The 23,015-nt window shown below is 38.1% G+C and overlaps 1 protein-coding gene across 4 annotated transcripts in view; it reads left to right on the top strand.

Moving 5' to 3' along the window:
• COL12A1 (collagen type XII alpha 1 chain) overlaps window positions 1–23,015 on the top strand; it is a 115,470-nt gene that overhangs the window by 18,303 nt on the left and 74,152 nt on the right. For 3 of the 4 annotated variants that reach the window (XM_082633346.1, XM_082633345.1, XM_082633347.1), the window contains exons 9-14: window positions 189–479; window positions 894–1,496; window positions 2,665–2,937; window positions 5,953–6,225; window positions 7,859–8,131; window positions 17,008–17,280. The exons of the other annotated variant lie outside the window; for it this stretch is intronic. In XM_082633346.1, coding sequence (XP_082489472.1) covers window positions 189–479; window positions 894–1,496; window positions 2,665–2,937; window positions 5,953–6,225; window positions 7,859–8,131; window positions 17,008–17,280 — 1,986 coding nt within the window. The remainder of the gene's footprint in view (window positions 1–188; window positions 480–893; window positions 1,497–2,664; window positions 2,938–5,952; window positions 6,226–7,858; window positions 8,132–17,007; window positions 17,281–23,015) is intronic. 4 annotated transcript variants of the gene reach the window in all.

Here is a 23,015-nt window from a genome sequence, read left to right as displayed (position 1 = left end):
AAATTCAGGCACTGAGTCTCTTTCAGTTTGATGGGTACAGGTGGAAGTGGGAGACTGGGATTGGGGAACTTTTCCTGATGCATTCATGATTAATCCGAATAAGGAAAATTGAGGTGCAAACATGAAGACCTCATTAACAGGGCTGCATCTCACTGTTTTTAATCACTCTTCTGCTTGTTATTTTGTAGTTGTTGAACCTCCTTCAAATTTGATTGCCACGGAAGTCTCATCAAAATACATTAAGCTAAGTTGGAATCCATCTCCTAGCCCAGTGACTGGCTATAAAGTTCTCCTTACACCCATGACCACAGGAAGCCGACAGCATGCTCTGAGTGTGGGTCCTCAGACGACCACACTCAATGTTCGTGACCTCTCAGCAGACACAGAATACCAGATCAGCGTTTCTGCCATGAAGGGATTGACATCCAGTGAACCGGTTTCAGTAATGGAGAAGACTCAGCCAATGAAAATTCAAGTGGGTGAGTTAATGGGTGTATCACTGAGTTTGGAATACCTGAAGGTCCATTTGATAGTATGCCTTCCTGGTTCAGTTTTAGTTTTAAACAAAATGTTTGCAATAGTTTTCTTTTAAAGAAGGCTGCTTACTAAGAAAACGGGATCCCATAGGCCTTCCACATCTGAGGTTCCGTATCCACAGATTCAACCACTGTGTGGTCTGACGTTGGTTGGATCTGCAGACGCCGAATCCGCGGATCTGGAGGTCTTACTTCCCTGTGCCATTTTATAGAATGGACTTGAGCATCCCTGGAGTTTGGTTTGGGGAAGGAGGTCCTGGAACCAATCCCCCAAGGATGCAGAGGGGCAGCTGTATCTATATTTTATTGATTAATTTGTATTTGTTGAACTCTAATGGGCTTTCTTTCTTTTTACAGAATGCTCACGTGGTGTGGATATAAAAGCCGATATTGTGTTTTTGGTTGATGGTTCCTATAGCATTGGGATTGCAAACTTTGTTAAAGTTAGAGCCTTTTTGGAAGTTCTCGTAAAAAGTTTTGAGATTTCACCAAATAGGGTACAGATAAGTCTTGTCCAGTACAGCCGGGATCCTCATACTGAGTTCACATTGAAAAAATTCACCAAAGTTGAAGATATAATTGAAGCAATAAACACCTTCCCCTACAGAGGAGGATCTACCAACACTGGGAAAGCAATGACTTACGTTAGAGAGAAAATATTCGTGCCGAGCAAGGGTTCAAGAAGCAACGTCCCAAAGGTCATGATTCTAATCACGGATGGAAAATCTTCTGATGCTTTCAGAGACCCAGCTATAAAACTAAGGAATTCAGATGTTGAAATCTTTGCAGTTGGTGTGAAGGATGCTGTTCGCTCAGAATTAGAAGCCATTGCCTCTCCTCCTGCTGAGACCCATGTGTTCACAGTGGAAGATTTTGATGCTTTTCAGAGGATATCTTTTGAACTCACACAGTCTATCTGTCTTAGAATTGAGCAAGAATTGGCAGCTATAAAGAAAAAAGGTCAGTAGACTTTGTAAAGTAAAAGTTACCTCTTCATGAACAAAGCATTTTGGGTTCTAAAATTGTGGATAATATGCTTTGTCAATTCTTTTTATCTATAGGAAAAAGTAACTTTCCTATGTTATTGAAAACTACTGAACTTAGCTCATTTAGCTCTGAGATATGACTTTCTCCTGGGTGTGGGTCAAGTATTTATTGGTGAAAAAGCTGTTTATCCTAAGAGTCATGAGCTGTTTTTGATCTTAGATCCTCAGTCAAGGCTGGGAACCAGCTTTATCAAACCCATTTGTTGCATCCAGTTCAATAACCACGAATTGAATGTCTACCATGTGTTAGATGCTGAGCTAGTTGCTTTGAATCAAAGGTGACTGGAACATAGTCCTGGATCTTTGAACCCTCCTTATGCATTCTCTTTCCTGGACCATTTTTGGGCATCCTTCCTCACATCTGGAATTCCCTACCCTTTTTTCTTCATTTGTCCAAATTCTGTTTTTCAACATTCGATTAAAAGTCCCATCTCTTTCCTCAAGCTTCTTAACTGTTCTAGGGCTATAACACTTATCACTTATCATCATTTGGCATCCAAATATACTACTTTCTTTTGTTAATAACTTTATACTCTCTTGTCTCTCCAATTTGATTGTATGTCCCCTAAGGATAGTGAGTGTGCCTTAAACATTGTGCCTTCCTATGATTTAGTTTAATAAATATTCTTTTGTTAGGAAAAAAAATTTAAATTATTACTTTGAAATATCTGTCTACCACCAAAGGTTAATATCTGATTGCCCGGGATGAATGGGAACATTTTGATGGTTCATTTTAGGTCTGTTACTGTTTTAAGTATTCCAGTTGTGGGCAGGACAATTCCATTAGTGCTTTGTCTTAAGAAGCTCAAAACTCTAATTCAGTTTTAATTGGTTATTTAAACACATAACTTAGTATTATGAATGGTCAAGACAAATGATCAGGACCTCTTTGTGGGGCTGTGCATGAGAGGCTTTCTCTCAGTGGTTTTGTGTGCAACGTTTACTCAGTGCATTGGTCTCAATGACCACTCTCCCAAATGAATGTAAGCCATTTGAAAAAGTGTGTAGTCATTAGGTCCATTTTTGCTTTATAGATTTAAAAATTTTAACTATGCCCTTTTTTTGTTTTTTTTCCTTAACAGCTTATGTGCCTCCAAAGGATCTTAGTTTTTCTGAGGTCACTTCCTACAGTTTGAAAACCAGTTGGTCTCCTGCTGGAGAAAATGTGTTTTCATACCACATCACCTACAAGGAGGCTACTGGGGATGGTGAGGTGACAGTGGTGGAGCCAGCCTCGAGCACCAGTGTCGTTCTCAGTAACTTGAAGCCAGAGACCCTGTACCTGGTCAACGTGACCGCGGAATACGAGGATGGCTTCAGTACACCCTTAGCTGGAGAGGAGACCACTGCAGAAGGTGTGAGAGGGTTCTCCACTGTTTTCCCCAAACTAACAGTTTATTGTAGAACAAAGTTACCATTTGAAATAACCATCTGCTTTATAGTCCAACACTGTGAATGCCCTCGTAAGATTCAGTACCTTTAAAACACAGCTACTCATAAATCTTTATTTATTTATTTACTATTTATTTATTATTTATTTTTAGCTATGTTGGGTCTTCGTTTCTGTGCGAGGGCTTTCTCTAGTTGCGGCGAGCCGGGGCCACTCTTCATCACGGTGTGCGGGGCTCTCACTGTCTCGGCCTCTCTTGTTGCAGAGCACAGGCTCCAGACGCGCAGTCTCAGTAGTTGTGGCTCACTGGCCTAGTTGCTCCGCGGCATGTGGGATCTTCCCGGACGAGGGCTAGAACCCGTGTCCCCTGCATTGGCAGGCAGATTCTCAACCACTGCACCACCAGGGAAGCCCTCATAAATCTTTTTAAAAAGAGAAAGACTCTTAAGTAAAAGACCCTAGATTTATTGTGATGAATTTGAGGTTGAGACACAGAGAACTGTTAATAATTATGGAACTAACTCTGGAAATACTGCTTATTTAGCATTTTCTGTCCCATGTACCAACAATGTCGTGTTCAGATACTTCTGAAATTACCAAACTTCTGATGACGAATATATATTACCAAAATTTTTTTCTTTTTTAAAATTATGGTAAAATATACATGTCTATACATAAAACATAAACTTGACCATTTTAACCATTTCAAGTGTACATTTCAGTGGCAATTAATACATTTAATGGTTGTGGTAACAACACCACATTCATCTCCAGAACTTTTTCATCTTGCAAAACTGAAACTCTCTACCTGTTAAACAATAACTCTCCATTCCTGCTACCCTCTGTCCCCCCGACCATGGCAACAAACATTCTGCTTTCTGTTTCTATGAATTTGATGACTCTAGGTTTCCATGTGAGTGGAATCATACAGTATTTGTCCTTTGGTGACTGGCTTATTTCACTTAGCCTAGTGTCCTCAGGGTTCATCAGTGTTTGTAGCATGTGTCAGAATGTTCTTTCTTCTATGGCTGAATGATATTCCATTGTATGTATATACCAACATCGGTGGACACTTGGTTTGCTTCCACCCTTTAGTTATTGTGGATAATGCTGCTAAGAACATGGGTGTACAAAGTTTACCAGATATTTTAAGCAGTATTTGTTTAGATGTGTCCACCTTACTGGATAGATTTGAATACTTTCTGATACATTTCTCTACATTTGTCATTTAAAGGATTCCAATGAACCTGGTTAGAAGGCCAGCACCAGAAAATTACTCTTGATATATACAGTGAATATTACAAGAGATATCAGTCATTCTCCTCCATTTTTATTCAGTACAGAAGAGGCTGAAATAGCAGCATGAGGAATTTTAGTTACAAAGAAGTACTGGCTGACAGGGAGGGCATATGTTGGTCTACTTGCTGATAAAAGCTAGAGAATCTTTTCTCCGGAAAAATTTTCAAATAAGATTGATTTTTCTTTTGTGCATGGTTTAGGTATATTTCTGCCCGAAGGCTAGTAGATAAACTAAATGGCCTAAGGTGTCTTCTTGCCTTATGATTTTTGTGATAGTATAACCTAGCAGTCCACCCTTAGATATTTATGACTTTCTGATGATTTCTCTGTAAAGCCCACACTGTGGCTTCATGAGCCTGGCCCTCTTTCTTCACAACTTTGGGATGGGGATGAAATTATGCCTCAAGAAGAAATTGAAGTCTAAAGGGTTTTTGAATAGAGCCAACTGTATTCATTTACAATCTAGTTTTTGGTCATTGGGCTACTACAGTAGAATTTGGTAATACCTTTCCAATTCTGCTGTCTGTACTGAAATCTGAGATTTAGATTTTCTTTTGTCAATAAGGAAGTGTCTGATTCAATACCTTTATTAGACTAGCAATTATTGAGCTTCTGCCATGTGTCAGGCACTATGATAATTGTTTCCATGGATTGTCTCATTTAACTGCCTCAGTAACCCTACAAATAGTCACATTTTTACTGTTGGGTAATCTGAGACTCAAAATTACACATTAATTAAATTTCAGAGCCAGTATTCAAATCCATCGGTTTTGTTTTGACTAATTTAGTCTTTTTCCTTGCCATATTAAATGAATCATGGATGTAAGTCTGCCACCTGCCATTTCTTTCTTTTCTTGAGATATACAACTCCTTTTTCCCTGGAGTGGTCTATTGATGTGTTGGACATTTAGATAAACTTCTAATTGTATGTGAGGTGCATGCAGATATATTGCACTGTGGTTTTACCCCAGTAGATCTAGTTCATCTCTCCTGACTGTGTTGTCCATATGAACAATTTGCTTCTTAAACAAAAAAGTCATTAAAACACAAAATCAAATGATGTTCTCATGTGGGCTTAATGAAAATTTCATTTAAGACTGAGTGTGTGGATGTTACTTACATTGCAGTTTAACCTTGGGATTTAGATTCAACTAGCATTCATTAGGTGCCTACAATATATTTGGTGTAACACATGTATGGTCTAATTATTCTCAAGGCAGATGACTGTGCAGATAAAAAAATGAATTGTGGGACTGATTGGATAAGAGAGTTTGTTCAAGTGGGTAAATGTGGTAGACCTGGGTGTTAGGTATTATTTTCCTACTTTTCTGAGAAAATCTAGTAAGAGTGAAAGCCTCGTTACTTATGTTTGAAGAAACAGATTGTTTTTATTTTTGAATTTTATGTCAACATTAATTTACAATTTAATAGAGTATTTATGATATTAAAAGTTTACTGTTATATACCTCTTTATTTGATTAAAAAGTTGACAGTACTTCTTTTCTTTCTGGGTGTTGTGAAAGAATCTAGTTAATATCTGGCTAAATGCATGCAGGAACCAGGATGTTTGTCAAAAAACTGCTCATGGATTTGCTGAGAGAAATGCTATAATTTAGTGATAAAAACCTAGTGTTTTATTTTTCACATAAAATCAGTCAACTTATTATTTTTTAAATTTCAGTAAAAGGAGCACCTCGAAACCTAAAGGTGACGGATGAGACTACAGATAGCTTTAAAATTACCTGGACTCAAGCTCCGGGGAGAGTCTTAAGGTATCGAATTATCTATAGACCAGCTGCTGGTGGAGAAAGCAAAGAGGTTACCAGCCCAGCCAATCAGAGGAGGAGAACGCTGGAGAACCTGACTCCAGACACAAAATATGAAGTATCTGTAATTCCTGAATATTTGTCAGGATCTGGCTCTCCGTTGACTGGAAATGCAGCCACTGAAGAAGGTAGAGGAAATATGCTCATCATTTGGTAACAACTGAAATCTTAGACTGTAGGAGAAGCTTTGGACAACTATCCAGATGCTATGAGCCATGAGACACTTTGTCTCAATTATCTGAGTATCTTCGATGGTAGTCCTATTAGACTTGACTTACTCAAATATTTGACTTACTCATGACAGCATTTATTGGTGTCAAAAGAGCCTGAATGCTATGAGATGGTCCAAATATTCTTTTAAAATAATATTATGAAATATTCTCATATAAACTGAAGGATGACTAGGGATTAAAAATCAAACCGTTATGTACCATTGAGAAAGGTGCCATATTGTTTCTTCAGAGAGATTTAAGAATATTAACATGTTTTTATTTAAAGGGAATGGTTAGGCTCCTAGGATAGATTCTGATATTAGTTGCAAATTGTTAATATTTAATGTGTGGTTTCATTGAGGAAAATTAAGGCACTCAATTTTCATTTTATTCCTTATCTTTAAAGTTTTTAAAAAATAATAATAACTACATATTAGCAAGAATGAAGTTATTAAGCAACTATTTGTATCAGGCTCTGTGCAAAGAGCTTTTCATATATTATCTCATTTAATCCCTGCCTAGAATCTATGAAGTTGTTACTTTTTTATCCCAGTTCTACAAAAAAAATTGAGGCTCAGGGAACTAAATAATAGCTCAGAGTCATGTTGCTCATAAGTGGTGAATCTCAGTTTGTGGACTTTCTTGCCCTTGTGCAGACACTCATGTTCTAGCTGGGCCTGCATCACTACTTCGCTCCTGGTGCAGCCTAGCTAATTAGCCTCTCCTGCAGAGACACTTTCTCTTCCCACCTGCTCTCTTCCTCCTCTCTTCCTTCTGGGAAGTCACTTCTCTTTCACTCTTTCCAGTTGGGGACCTAGGGCTCTTTGTGCCAGGCACCAGAAAAAGACCCAATGACGCTTCGTCTTTCTATTTTATGGAGTTAAAGTGGCTGGCGATGTGTGCCTGGTGGGGAGAGTCATAGACTTGGGTGCCTTGAGACCCTTCAGAGACCACATGGCCACTCTACCAGGAAAGGCATGAAAAGCCAAACATAGTTGCAAGGGCAGCCCTTGAGTTTTATCCAAGACTTGACCTCGCTTGGGCTGTTTCCTCTCATATATTTTTTTCTAGGGACAGCATTATTTTTATCATTTATCATTTTTATCACATTGGTGTATTTCATGGCCATCACATTTAGACGTTCATAGCATTATGCTAACAAACCTCTTTTATTGATAATTTCTTAGCAGAGTTAAAATCTCCATTGTGATACTAATCAGCACGTATACATTATATAGTGCTTTGTTCCACTTTTAGAGAAAACATTGAAGTTTTTTACATGAAAGATTCTAACATGAAAGACTTTAGCATGTGTAAATACAGAAGAGGAATTAGATGGCTTTTACTTTGTTTCTACTGACACATAGGGACCAATTTAGAGATGCTTAAACTCTTCTGGCTAGTCAATAGTTACAATAGCCATAATCTCACCTAGGATATAAATTTGATTTCATATATATATATATATATATATATAAAGCAACAAAGTGCATTTTAAGTCATTTTATTAAATAATGAGTTTTGATGTTGTTGTTATTTTTTAATGAAGTTAGAGGGAACCCAAGAGATTTAAGAGTTTCTGACCCTACGACATCAACTATGAAATTATCTTGGACTGGGGCACCAGGAAAAGTGAAACAGTATCTCGTCACATACACCCCCGTGGCAGGAGGCGAGACTCAAGAGGTCACTGTGAGGGGAGACACAGCCAATACCATCCTGAGAGGATTAAGCGAAGGGACACAGTATGCCTTATCTGTGACAGCCTTGTATGCGTCTGGGGCTGGAGATGCCCTTTTTGGAGAAGGGGCAACGCTTGAAGGTAATTACTGTCGTATTTTATAGAAATCCCTGAGCTTGCTTGTGATCGCATTTAGGGAGCTTAAAATGTTTTCAGAGAATGAAATCTGGGAACGTGCGATCCTTTTTTCTTAAAAGGAATTTGTATTGAAAAATAAGTAGTCATAAAACTGCCTCTTATTCAGAGACGTAGAATGTAAGTTACTGAAAAAATTAAATTTGATTGGGGAGAAGTGTATTGGAGAGCTGAGTGCAAGGTAAGGCCGTAGAAATGTGTCTGCAATGCCATGGGCTGGTTAAATGGAGAATAGGTGTGTGACACTTGGGTGGAAAGGGGCCTTGGGAAACATTTGCGGAGGAAGAGGGTTTGTATTGCCCAAGGTAACACAGCTGCCGTCATCACCCAGGAGCAGGCAGAAACCTTTTTAGACTCTCAGCCTCTTTTCATGCACCATGCATATAAGCATTCATAATAGCTTGGAAAATGTGAGAATCCAAGTCACTGTTTATTTGTTTTCTAAATGATCTCTAAAATTCAGTTCAGTGTTAGAAGTTCAAAGTTAATGCAGTACTTAGTAAGAACCATCAAGACCGGAGCTGTTTCCTTGGTTCTCTGGAGTTCATTGTCAGAGGGCTTCATATTTCTTAGGATCTTTTGAACTATAATGGCAGCTTAGATTTGACTCACCACAACCACAAAGTAAGTTCTGTGTGAAAGAAAATACAAATTTAACTTAACCACAATGAGAATGGATTGTAGTGTTAAAAAGAATTATCCGTGGTTGGTTACAATGATGACTCAGTTCCATAGTTGGGGGCCTAAAAGGGAGATCAGGCATAGCTTTCCTTTTGCTATCACCATCTTTTCTATGACCTATTTAAAATAATTGTAGGGGGGGCTTCCCTGGTGGTGCAGTGGTTGAGAATCTGCCTGCCAATGCAGGGGACACGGGTTTGAGCCCTGGTCTGGGAAGATCCCACATGCCGCGGAGCGACTAGCCCCGTGAGCCACAATTACTGAGCCTGCGCGTCTGGAGCCTGTGCTCCACAAGAGAGGCCGCGATAGTGAGAGGCCTGCGCACCGCGATGAGGAGTGGACCCCACTTGACGCAAGTAGAGAAAGCCCTCGCACAGAAACGAAGACCCAACACAGCCATAAAAAAAAAAAAAAAAAAAAATTAAAATAATTGTAGGAAGAAAATAAATCCGAAGTATCTTTTGTAATGTGAGATCACAGTGATATTAGGCTAAATATCCATCAAATTTAGTGGATCCAAGAGCTTGGAGGATTGTATATGTTATGATTAACAGGGACGAGGCCTACAAGAGGCAGTTTTTTTTTTTTAATTTAAAATTTTTTTTTTATTTTGCGGTACGTGGGCCTCTCACTGCTGTGGCCTCTCCCGTTGCGGAGCACAGGCTCCGGACATGCAGGCTCAGCGGCCATGGCTCATGGGCCCAGCCACTCTGCGGCATGTGGGATCTTCCCGGACCAGGGCACGAACCCGTGTCCCCTGCATCGGCAGGCGGACTCTCAACCACTGTGCCACCAGGGAAGCCCAAGAGCAGTTTTGATTAAAATGTCAAGACTTAGTCAAGAAATAAACACAAATAGACAAAAACATTCTAATCAAAATTCTATCTCTAATAGTCATCAAGAGTTGAAGTCCAATACGTTGTGAGATTTATTATTAGAAGAGGATTTAAACAAAAGATTAAATATCAGTACGTAAAGTACTGATTATCAGAAGAGTCCTGGTTTGGCTACCTTGCCATGTGACCTTGAAATAATCCCTTAACCCCGCTGAGCCTCAGTTTACCCATCTATAAAGAGGGGAAGGCCACTGTTCCCCCTTCCTCCCAGACTTACTGTGGAGATCAAATGGGAGAATGTAAGTGAAACGCTTTGGGAACTCTAAAATACCCCACGTATATGAAATTCATCAAGGGGAAACAACATTCCCTTTAGAACTGATATCTAAAAATACAGCTGTTGTAAGTATTTCAAAGATATTGATTGGTTACTCTAAAGTTTTAAAATTAATGAGAGAGATGGAAATTGCCTTAATTACGGAGACATAATCCAAACAACAAAAGCATGTGATCTTCATATATGGAGCAACATTCAGAATTTCTGAGAAGATTGTCCTTTTCTTTTGACCTTTGAAGTTCTCTTTCTCATGTGCTTTCTACAGGCTTTCAAGGTAGATTATTCATAGGATTTTTTAAGGATCAACTTTTGAGCTTTTATTTTATAGAATAGTTGGAGATTATTTATATTTGTGAACATTTCTCCCTTATAAAGGACATCTTAGAAATAATTTAATAGTTTTACTTCTGCTTGCACCTTTTAACCTGCTGATATTCTTCTGCATTTCTTACTTTAAAAATATATTTATATTCAGTCAAAAATCTTGATTCTAAAGATTAAGGCATCTTTACTAAGAATAATGTATTACCAATTTTTAGAAAATAAAAAGCACATTTTAACTTAACAGCAAACATATACTACTGGGTGATGATTTTTCTAGGCCAGGTGTATAGCTAAATTGTTTATAATTTTATGCCTTTGCACATGTGGTATAGAAAATCTACCAACTTGTATGCATATGTGAGTGTGCACACACATGTAATAATCTCGACGGGAGATACACAGGTAGTAAAAATAAATTTAAAAATTACTGTTTCCCATTCCCTGAGAAGGAAGAAAGCTAGATGATTTGCAAGTTCCCTTTAAAAATATAGTTAATTCATAACTAAATCGTAAGAGTAGATTTTTTTCCATTGACACCAAAGCTCTTTACTATAGTGAAGGATTAGAGAAATTGCTGCCAGCCTGATTTTATTAACATATTTATCTCATTGCATGATGTGTGGTAAACTTGAGGACTATGTGAAAGCATAGTTGTGACTAAGTGAAAATAATTGAAGATTTTTGCCCCTGGTTATTCTATTTCATTTTATTATATTAACCTAGCCAAATCCACATACCATATACAGGAATAGGATATGATGGTAAATGCAGGGAATGGAAAGCCCAGAAACAGAGCCAGGGAACTGCTTTGGAGGGTTGCTGTTTTTCTAATCTGTTTTTCTCTGGGGAGAGGAGGTGGTTAGAGCAGACCTTGAAGGAATGTTTCTTCCATCCAGTGGCATGGCTCAGCCAGCAAGGGCATTCTGTGGGTTGAAAACTTTATAGATTGACTGAAGTGCGTTCTATTCAATTAACAAAGAATTAAAAAAATAATTAGTGTGGTCCACAACCATCCCTAACTTGAATCTGTTTCCTAGTGCTTTCTTGAAATGTCGCCAATGATCAGAAAATTCCCCTGTCCCTGGAAGAGAGATTTATTAGCATTGGCGTTGGGGAAGTTCATGGTTGGCCCCAGTACTGTATGAAACAGAATCACAAAGGCAGGGTTTCTTACCATTTCAGATCCAAACTTCAGAGGAATCTGAGCACAAACTATTAGGTTTGATTAACATTGTTTCTTTCTCCTGTTGTTGTTAAAGTGGGCTTAATGTAATTACTAAAACAATGCTGTACATGTAAATGAACTTCAAGTCTTGAAAGAACTTTTGGTTGTCACTGTTAGTGTTTACAGAGCGGAAAGCTGCTCTTATAAACCTCGAAATGAATAATGCCCATTTAAATTCAGAGATTTACCACAAGTGAATGAAAATTTCAGTTTGGGAATAATACAGTTCTTTTATTTTTAAGTGTGTTTTTTGGCTATGGAAAAGGTGATTTTTTTCAGAATTTCCTTTGTTTCAGTTGCCATAGCAACTCTCCAGTGTCCTACACATGAATAGCTTCCTATACATCAAACCAAGCTAGCTCAGCTGACATTCTGTTACAGTGAGGTTTTTAGCACATCACAGGACTTCTGCAAGATGTTGAGTGACATGGGGCCCCTCCAAGATGGACTAACTAAGGCCTCTATATTATCCTAGATTTGCTGCTATCTCATAATTTGAAAAATCATACATTCTGGGTAGAACAACTCTGATGTTTCCAGGGAACTTTAGCGCAATCACCAAACAGTAATTCATAGTTTCTTTTCTGCAAATCAATGGCTTATCAGAGAAAAATCTATATTACATCAGAGAGGTGACACTTATGGAAGAAATCTCACCCGGGCTTTGAGGCTGAAGGTCCATTTAATTGTTTAGGCGTTTTATAGAACTATGTGCCGCTTAAAGTAGTTAAGTTAACTGATCAATAGTGAACTTTGTCCTCTGGAACGGTGACTCCAAATCGTTGGTTGTAAATCAAGTGTGTTTCCACACGAAGGTTATCCAGAGCAGGTCTCCTGTATTCTGCTGTGGAAAGTTGGATGACTTTGAGCTGAGCTCTAACGGAAAAGACAAATTGATTCAGAAGAGGGTTTACATTACATTTTCAATTTAACTTCTATTTTTGAAAGTGGTATGTGAAACTCAATGAAAGCCGGCTGGAACAATCTATAAGGTGAAAATAGAGTTTCATTTCATAATGATTAATATTTCAGTTATCATCATTGGCTAATTTGTGTATAATTATATTTGAATTGGATGACGATTTGCTTTTTAGAAAGCAAATGGAAAAGAGCTAAGGAAATGTAGGAAAGTTACTTAAATGAGGCCTTAGTTCTTTGGCCTCATCTGTGGAAAAAGTAGAATCAACCCCTTGTGGATGTTCAGATCATGAGAAATGCACCTGTCTAATTACTTGTCCCAGCAGCACAGAGATGCATGCACGCAGGCACCAGAAATGATGCCTTTTGAATATATGTATGTTCTGTAATCAGATCAGAAATACTGAATATCAAAATTTCAAAAACTGATGAATTTTGTTTGTTTAAATTTATGACAGAAAAGCATTGTTATTCCTTGCATCTATCCTGGTACTATACTGGGCAGAACAGAGTAGAAGGGAGAACTATTGAGAAGGAATCAAAGGAATAGAGATGAAGGCATGCCGTCATTGCAGAAGATGACTTGTTTGAAACGATTGCCGGAAATTCTATTCCCAGAGGTAAAAGTAATATGCAAAGTGCAGGCATATGGTTCAGAACAGCAGAAAACAAGTACCATGAGATTAAATTATTGAAAACAATGTCACTTAGGTAAAAAACATGAACAAACCCAAGTGTCATAAAACATATATTTGTAAGTCTTGGGGCAAAGGGAGAGGAGGGGCTCTAAACGGGGGAGCCTCTGCTGGTGCAGAAGTGGGTCCCCGTTTGGGGAAAGGTTGAGACAAAGTGGCAAAAAGTCTCCTGGAGTTGGTTTCTGCTCACTGCCACTGTTTCTGTCTTCCCCTTTTGAAGAATGGTAACCTTTGCTGGACAGAGGCTATATACTGGTCTTCTTACATCTTTCTTATTCCTCTCTCTCTTTCCTCTTCCTTCCCAGGTACACTAAAAAGAGACTCCCTCGCAAACCCAATCCAAGCCAACTAATCTCTTTCTGTAGCTACTGGTGTCTGAAGTTCCGTAGTTTGAGGACAAAACCTACAATTCCATATATTAAACCAAATCAAATGCCTGGCTAGGTAACACTTGGGTCAAACCTCATTCACAGGAAAATGTGATCAACGCTTGAAGAAGAAGCAAGCATTGAGAGCCATTTTCTTTTGACGCAGGATAGAGGGGAGGAGACAGCAGTGAACAATCCCACTCACGTTATGGGACGGAAAGGGTGTGATGAGAGACTTCAGTGAACTTCTCCGTTCTCCGAGGGTCAGCCTTGGGCACGTGCCACTACCTAAAGAGTGACTTGTTGTGTGTGGCCATAGACCCATGCGATATAGAAACCATCACACCATGCCACACAGCGTCCCTGTGTCCGCCAATTTTGACCAGCTTTGCTTTAATCACACTGGCCTTTATTTCACCACGCCTGTCTCTCATTTCAGAGTGAAATCGAGTGTGAGGGTTCCTTCCCACACTGACCAAACAACTTCCAAATAAATGCCCCCAAATGAGAAAAGAGTAGAGAATTGTGGAGGAATTAGGATCACAGAGGAGATTGAAAAGATTTTTAGAAAGCATCAGGGCTCAGGCACATCTCCAGATACTCCAATTTAATTGATCTGGGTATGGCCGACTCTTTAGCTCTCTGGGTGATTCTGTGTATCTGATCAGATCCAGTACAATTATTCCGTTGCTGAGGGCCCCAGGGCCCCAGGAGTTGATGGCCTGCTCACCAGGTCCCCAGACCAGCTTGGCCATTTGGCAGCCTGCCAGTCATATCACAGGGTGAATTCAACTGCTGCTTTTTTTGTAAGTTAATATTTGGCCAAGCCAAGTCTCCATACTTTAAAACTTCAAGGCTTATAGGTCTGATAAAATAGACTTGTCACGAGTACATCATATTCTCAAGATTCTTGGGTGTAATGCAACAGCTTGAAAACCCAACTCCCCCGCTTTTTGGAGAAAAAAGGTTTTTCAGTGCATTTGACAACAGTATAAACTTAATATTTAGGATTATTTTTATCAAATTGACTGATTGACATAACAAGAAACCCATTGAAGCAGTTTATCTTTTCAATCTTGGCTTCTGATTTGAGGTGTCTTTTTTTCTTTCTTTGGATTCCTTATTTCTTTGTCATGAACATGCAATGTTGCAGTGCCAGTGCCTGCCAGTAATGCCTTTATGCGCGAGGCAGAAACTATAATTTTTTGAGGATTTTTTTCTGTGATTGAGAATTTACTTAGTGTTCACTTGAATTAGTGTTGTCATGCCATTAACTGGAACTCAGGAATATTTTTCAGCTAATATTTTATTTGAATCTTAAAAAGTGGTTTTACAGATTCTTTCCAGGATGTTGGCAAACCTTGCAAAGGCCTTTACTGCAGTTTTACTAATATTTTGTCCTAGCGTTCCAGGTCTTGAGAGTGTTAACATAGTTGATTGAAATCCATGGGAATACATGTCTCGTGAGCTAGGCTCCTTTTGTTTGTAGCCCAGAAGTATCTTTGTGAATGTATTTTTGCTTCAAGCACAGTTCCCTTCCTATTATTTTCTCACAGTGAAATCATTAGCCTGTGTTTGTGAGATTGATGTCGTGTTGCCATGGAAATAAACAATGTCACAAATTCGGTGCTATAGAAAGTAGGGAGAAAAACAGGCTGAGAAGCATAACCTTTGGGAAAACTAGAAACTAAAATTATTGTTTGTAAATTACTCCAGTGTTAATTTGGAAGATAATTCCCATGTTCTAAGCTAACTTTGTCGTATACTTTTCGGGAATGTTATTAATGCAGCTTGTTAGCTCACTTAATTTCAGAATCCCTTTCAAGTACTTTCAAGTATTATTTCACAACGGTTGTTGCTAACTGCAACTTAGGAAATTTAAGTGAAGAGGCACATATGAAAAAAGGATGTAGTGTATATCAAGCAAAGGAAACATGCTGCAGATTTAAAACTTAGAGACCAGTAGTTGGGCTATCGATGATCAAAACAAAATAAAAATTAAAAAAAAAACCAACAACCAAGTCAAACCAAACCCAACCCAACCCAACCAAAGAAACAGTTTGTTTATATTCCTGTAAATAGAGAAGATGTAAAGATGTGTGACCATTTAAGTAGCAAATACAATTAAAGAAGACCTTCAAATAAAGATTAGCCTCAAGTACTGGGGGAAAGAAGTCAGTATGTTCTTGAAAATAAATATTCTAGGTTGCAGTGAAATATGTAACTAATTTCCCTCCAGAGATGAGATGTCCTGTCAGCAGTTGAAGTTATTTATAATGGAGTTAGAATTTTCCATTTTATCTTGGGGTCTGGTAGGATGCCCAGCTCCCACTTTATTTATTTTTCCCTCTGTAATCTACCATATATGATAGGTTTTTGTCCACTAAGATTTCTTTTGCATTTACTGTTATCTTTATGTACTGAAATTTAAATAATTATGAGTATTTTAAAGATATTCATTTTTACTCTGATTCAAGTGAAATAACAGTCTTCAACATTCTTGTAGCAGCATTATATATCATTTTCTTGAATACACAACAATTACTGGTAAAATGTATGCTGTAGAAGCAGATAGTTTTATATTTATGTCATACTGTGGCATAAACCCTAGTAAAGGTAGCCAATATAAAGTGACCTGTATATTTATTGTACATTTAAATTATGGAAAGTTAGGGTTTTATTGGTAGACATCTGTGTCTCCTATTAAGTCAAGGTTGCCGTATTTTTCCATTTGGGTTGTACTTTTTTTTTTAAAAATGAGAGAGCCAAAATTTAGCAGCAAGCATTTTTGATTGGCTAGAACAAGTGGTGTGTTTTATTTTGATGACTAATTGCTTTTAGATTTTCCAGAAGAATTGGTGGTTTTTAGTTTCCTTAGGGTTAAGCTATAATTGAAATTTTGCATTTCTGCTTTTTTAGCTTTGTGAACAAATAGAATTTCCCCCCCAAAAAAGATTGTTGGAATTAAGATTTGCAAGTGATATGAGATTGTTGGAGTTATTGGAAGTGGTACGTTGAAACTGAGCTTATTTAAATAAGATAAGAAAGGAAAAGATGATGGTGAAGAAATAAAGATTTTTGTGCACAATAAGGAGAACTGAACTGTAAAATTTGAGGATTTAGATGCTTCTTTTCCTTTGGAATTTTTTTTTTTTAGGCATGTACTTCTTCATATTTCGATGCCATTCTTGTCCTGAAGGACATTTCAATCTGATTGGATATATGGGGGTCAGGGTGATAGGCAGGAATCAGGTATAATTCTAAAGGTTAATCCCATCTTCTGTTCCACTGACAGAATAGGACAGACAGCTTAGAAAGAAGAAATGGGCAACATTAGGCAAATTGACTCCAGCAAATCAGGATGTCTACTAGGATGAAGGAGTATTTACATGTATAGTAGACATTAAAAAAATGATCCCCCTTTCATTTCTATTCTAGAGCGTGGTTCACCTCAGGATTTGATTACTAAAGATATCACCGACACATCGATTGGCGCTTACTGGACGTCTGCTCCAGGAATGGTTCGCGGTTACAGGGTCTCTTGGAAATCGCTGTATGATGATATTGAGACTGGAGAGAAGAGTCTTCCTGGAGATGCAATTCATACTGTGATAGAAAATCTGCAGCCAGAGACCAAATACAGAGTTTCAGTGTTTGCAACTTACAGTAGCGGAGAAGGAGAACCTTTGAGTGGAGAAGCCACAACTGAATGTAGGTAACAGTCCGAGGGGGTTTGAGTGTGTTGGTGCTACCTAATAGCTATCAGCTCGTGATGACCACTTGCATTTTTTCCTTATATGACAAATGGGGACTAAAAAAGTAGGACCTTTAATGAATGTGGTTTAAATTCAGGTTTGTTTTATATCTAAAATTATATCAAAGTCTGAAATATTGAATCCCTTCCAAGTACATACACAGTTGACCCTTGAACAATGTGAGGGTTAATCTGAGTATAATTTATAGTCGGCTCTGCTTATCTGAGCTTCCTCTGCATCTCAGGAAAAAACCAACCTCAGATCATGTAGTCCTGTAGCATTTGCTAGTGAAAAAAATCCGTGCGTAAGTGGACCCTCGAAGTTCAAACCTTCATTGTTCAAAGGTGAACTGTGTTTGTCTCTCTCTCAGTCTCTCTCTCTCTCTCTCTCTTTTCTGGTGGAAAGATCAACTAGATAAGAAGCTCAGCTAGAATAAAGATCAGAAGCTATGGAGACAAAGAAAATTCAGGCACATTTATAACTATATTACCTTGGGCAAGTTCTTGAACCTTCTTTGAGCCTCAGTTTCCTAATGTGTAGAATGCAGCCTCAGATTGTCTTGAGGATTAAATGAAATAACAGTGGGCAAAGCACCAAGCATAGTGCCTAGCTACTTAGAGAAGGTTGATGAATGATGTGGCTATTGAGACTATGATTGTTATACACCCAAGACTAGTCCTAGATTATTTTTACTATGTTTGGGGAGGCTAAATCAAGTCTACTCAGGTTTCTGGAGGCTAAAATTTACCTTAATCTCATTAATATTCTTTCTTGTGAAAAATTTTGAATCACCCTCTCATCATTTATTATCAGGTGGTTAGTGAGAGGCATGTCGGTATTTCTTAATTGTCTTTCCTAAAAAGTAATTTGTTAAGGATGGGCATTTCTAAGTATTTATAGGAGAGAAGTTTATTCCTATTGTTTGGGAGGATTTTAGGAAAAGGGGAAAGATTGGGGCACTCCTTCATTTCCTTTTATTAGAAAGAATTGGAGGAAAGGGGTGGTTTTTCTGCCAAAGGGAGAGAAAGGGAAACGCCATGAGCAATTTCAATGAAGTCCTGTACCCTGATTTTAGGTTGTCCTTAAATGAAAATCTTTTGGTCTGAGTTCTCTGAGGAATTCATCTTTTTTTTTTTTTTTAAATCACTGGCAAAATCAGTTGGATATGTTTAAGCTTAAATCTGTGTCAAAATTAACCAGATTAAAAAAATCAAACTCCTTATAGGAGATTTAAATACAAGAAAAGGCATATTTCTCAGATAATCACATGATTGGTTTCCATGGTAGTGATTGAAATTTTGTGTCTGAATATATGGTCTGATATAGTTTAAGAAGCTGGCCCAAATTCATCTCTATTTCTGGTAAATGTTCACTTGTAAAGAGAAGCCGTGTTGTAAACTTAGGCCACATATGACACCTCTAGCTAAATTTATTTGTAGGAGTGAAGATACAATTCACGTGGCTGAGAAATTATCAAAATTTATATATTTAGAGGGAAACTTTTTCCAAAGATTCTCCTCCAACATTTCTTCTTGTGAAAAGATTGAATCCTCAGATATTTATTTGGGATTTAAAATCTCCCCAAGGATATGTTTTCATCCAAAGCAAGTATGTCAGCAGAAATCCTAGATAAACCTTTATCTCTAAGAAGCTGAGCATCTAAGAAATTTTCACTATTTCTTGGCTAATTGATTGATTTAAAGGTGAGTGAACAGAAAAGCCTCTTTTGAACTATGAGCAGACTAGGCAGCAATGAAAGTACATTTTCTAGAGGGTATGCCAGCTGCTCAAACAGCTAGGCAAGTAAGATGGAAGACAGGAACCTTTCTTTGTTCTACTGCCATTTTGTTGTTGTGTTTTGCTTTGTTCTCTTTGTGTAAAGTGAGGTAGTTTAGAAAGTACTTTGAGAAATCTGAGTCAGGCGTAGTATATTCAGGTGGTGGATGAGTCCTAAATGGTGCGGATAACTGGGTCGAGTCACTGGGTCATGCTCTTAGAGTTTCTTATAAACTTCCAAGGAGACATTTTGGAAATATTTTCAGGAAATATTTTCTGTTTTCACCTGACACTCAGAGACATGGTATGCAGACTGTTGATACAATGAAAACCATGAATTGTGGCTAGAAAGCCAGCAGATGGGAAACTTTCTACTGGCCCTGCAATTATGGCAGCTGGTTTAGCAGAGGTACAGTGGGTGTTGGAAAGCATCTTGTGAGAGTTACTAAAACATGAAAAGAACTTAGAGTGAGAGTATTAACAGCATTTTATAGCATGTGGCATACTTATGAACGGAGTGAAAAATCTTGCTTTTTCCTTATGAGAAGCCAACAAGGATTTTTTTCCCTCCTTAAAATCCAAAGTTTCCCATTAAAGCTAAGATGAGAGAAGTTGGACTTTATTTAGCTTCAATTCCTCTATTTTAAAGAATTAATTAAAAATCAGGAATACAATTGAGATCCTTGAAACATTTCAAGGTAGGGAGTACAATATTTGACTGTTTTAACATATTTAAATTTGGGAATATTTTAAAGTTTGGGATCCCACTCTTTTGGGGACATAGGTTTCTTTTTAGATCAATACTCATAAGATTTAAATGTCCATTTTTCTCAATTCTGAGTTGTATGAAATTGGTTTGAGAAATCTGTGTAAGGGAGAGATGTCCTTTTCCACTGAACAAAAGTTGAAGAGATGGAAACAAGAGGTCAGAAAACATACTTTAGCAGAACTCTTTCTAGAAAAGTGTTAGACACACATTGATTTATTCAACATTTGTAACAAATAGATTGTTCTGTGTCCTATTCTTTCCCATACTCTTTCCAAAATCCTATGTAAGGTCTTTACATTTTTTGTTTGAAAATATATATTTTTTCTTTTAATAGTTCACTTACCTGGAGAATAGTAATGGAGAATTGAGGATTAGCTAAATAAATTTTAATACTTCCAGAAAGTAATGGAATTGGCTGAGAATTCTCTTACTTTCTTTAAACCAAAATTGCAACCAATATACTCTTAGTTGAAATTATACTTGCATCTTTCAGAAAACTAATTTATAACCATATATTGAATTTCTTTACCTATTTTGTCATTCTTACCTTTGCCCTCTGTACATATCTTTTGCTTATATGGCTGCTGTCAAGATTTTCTTTTTATACTGATTTTAAGTAATTTGCTTATGATGTGTGTTGGTGTAGTTTCTTCATGTTTCTTGTGCTTCGGGTTCACTGAGATAGTTGGATCTGTGGGTTTATAGTTTTATAAAATTTGAAAATATTCAGGCCATTATTTCTTCAAATATTTTATTTATTGCCCCCCACTTTCTTCAGATACTCTGGTTCTACATGTACTCGTCTGCTTGAAGTTATCACAAAGCTCACTCCTGTGCTGTTCAGTTTGTCAATCTTTTCTCTTTTCTTGTGTTTCATTTTATTTTTATTTATTTATTTTAAAAAATATTTATTTATTTAATTTACTTATTTGGTTGCACCAGGTCTTAGTTGCAGCACGTGGGCTCCTTAGATGTGGCACGTGAACTCTTAGTTGCGGCATGCATGTGGGATCTAGTTTCCTGACCAGGGATCAAAGCCAGGCCCCCTGCATTGGGAGCGCGGAGTCTTATCCACTGCACCACCAGGGAAGTCCCTTGTGTTTCATTTTAGATAGTTTCTATTATCATGTCATCAAGTTCGCTAATTTTTTCCCTGCAAATTCTAATCTGCTCTTAATACCACCCTGTGCATGTTTCATCTTAGACATTGTATTTTTCACCTCTAGAAGTTTGGTTTGAGTCTTTCTTATTTGTTCTATGTGTTTATGTAACTTGCTTAACATTTCTTCTACCATTATTAGCATATGGAATATAGTTATAATAGCTGTTTTAAGGTCCCTTTTGAATAATTCTGTCATATGCATTATTTGTAGTGCCGTTTCTATGAGCAGAATTTGGTTTCTGGTGAGAGCTTTTTTCCTGGCTTGCAGATGGATATCTTCTATGTCCTCACATGGCCTCAGTCTATGCATATTGCGGGGGAGCGGGGGAGACAGAGAGAGAGAGAGAGAGAGAGAGAGAAGGAAATCGAGCTCTCCGGTGTCTCCTCGTTCTCTTATAAGTATTCCAATTCATCAGGTTAGGGTCCTACCTTTAGAACCTCAGTTAACCCTAATTACCTCCCTAAAGGTCCACATTGGAGGTTAAGGCTTTAACATATGAATTTTGGGGAGACACAGTCATTCAGTCCATAACATGGGTAATTTATTTTTCTTTCTTTGAATTCCTGGTAATTTTTATTAGAAGCCAGACATTATGAATTTTACTTTGTTGTGTGTCAGATATTTTTATGTTCTTATAAATATCCTTAAGCCTTGCAGCTAGGTCACTTGGAAACAGTTTGATATTTTTGAAGCTTTCTTTAAAACTCTGTTAGAGCTAGACCAGAGAAACCTCTAGTTTAGGGCTAATTTTGCTCCACTACTGGGGCAATAACCTCCTTAGTATTCTACATGATGCTCTGAGAATTTTGAGGTTTTTTACTCTGGCGAGGGGGAACATTTCTGGCCCTGCATAAACTTCAGGAATTGTTCCCTTTGCTCTTTTTAGGTGGTTCTTTCTCTGGTTTTGGGTAGCTTCCTCATTCATATGCACTGAGTAGTCCTGGGCTGAAGACTCAAGGAGGAACTTTTGCTGATTTGGGGAGCTTTTTCTCTGTAACACCATTTCTACAGGACTTTGCTCTGCCAGTTCTAAGTGCCTTGCTCTCCCCAGACTCACAAAGCTACCTCCTCAATTAAGGATGCTTCATCTGGGTGCCCCCTTCCTGTACTGGGGCTGGAAAGTCTCTCCAAGCAATAAGTCAGGGCAACGATCGAGCTCCTTCTCATTTGTTTCTCTTCTCTCAGGGACCATGGTCTTGTGCTGCCTGATGTTCAATGTCTGAAAAATGTTGATATATATGTATACATACATATTTTAAAGTTTTTCAGGTTTTTTAAAGTTGTTTCAAGTGGTTCTTGCCTGTTTGAACATGAAAATTTCTTTTGGAATCAAAAACGATTCTTTGCAGTGTTTCCTTCAGCTTAGTCTCTCTCTCTAGAAGATACTTATGACCTTTGAATGCTGAGAATACTGAACTGAATGAAATGATCCTGCTTATAAGCTCAATTATGTAAAGAAGAGGGATGTACTGGCTCTTTGTGGATGTTGGGTGACCTGTTTCTGATACAGTTATTAATAAGATATAATTTAATAAATAACATTTATTGTATATTAATCAAAACCTTCTTACATACAGTGCTTTCTAAAGCTACTCAGTGTATACTAATTTATCTCCAGAGCCCCTGAGATTTTTTGTTTTGTTTTGTTTTTTGTTTTTTGCGGTACGCGGGCCTCTCACTGTTGTGGCCTCTCCCGTTGCGGAGCACAGGCTCCGGACACGCAGGCTCAGCGGCCATGGCTCACGGGCCCAGCCGCTCCGTGGCATGTGGGATTCTCCCGGACCGGGGCACGAACCCGTGTCCCCTGCATCGACAGGCGGACTCTCAACCACTGTGCCACCAGGGAAGCCCCCCTGAGATATTTTTATGTGTCTGTTTCCTGTTCCTTTGTGCTGATAGTCTTACATGTTCACGGAAGTCACAAAGGGTGGTGTTAACTGCAGTCGCTCTGGCTGGTCACTTATGCATTGTTCTTTCTTCTGA

The sequence above is a fragment of the Mesoplodon mirus genome, assembly GCF_964341445.2.
Source record: "Mesoplodon mirus genome assembly, chromosome: 10".
Taxonomy (NCBI): domain Eukaryota; kingdom Metazoa; phylum Chordata; class Mammalia; order Artiodactyla; family Ziphiidae; genus Mesoplodon; species Mesoplodon mirus.
Note: the sequence above shows the minus strand (reverse complement) of the source record. Positions and strands in the feature narration are given on the sequence as shown.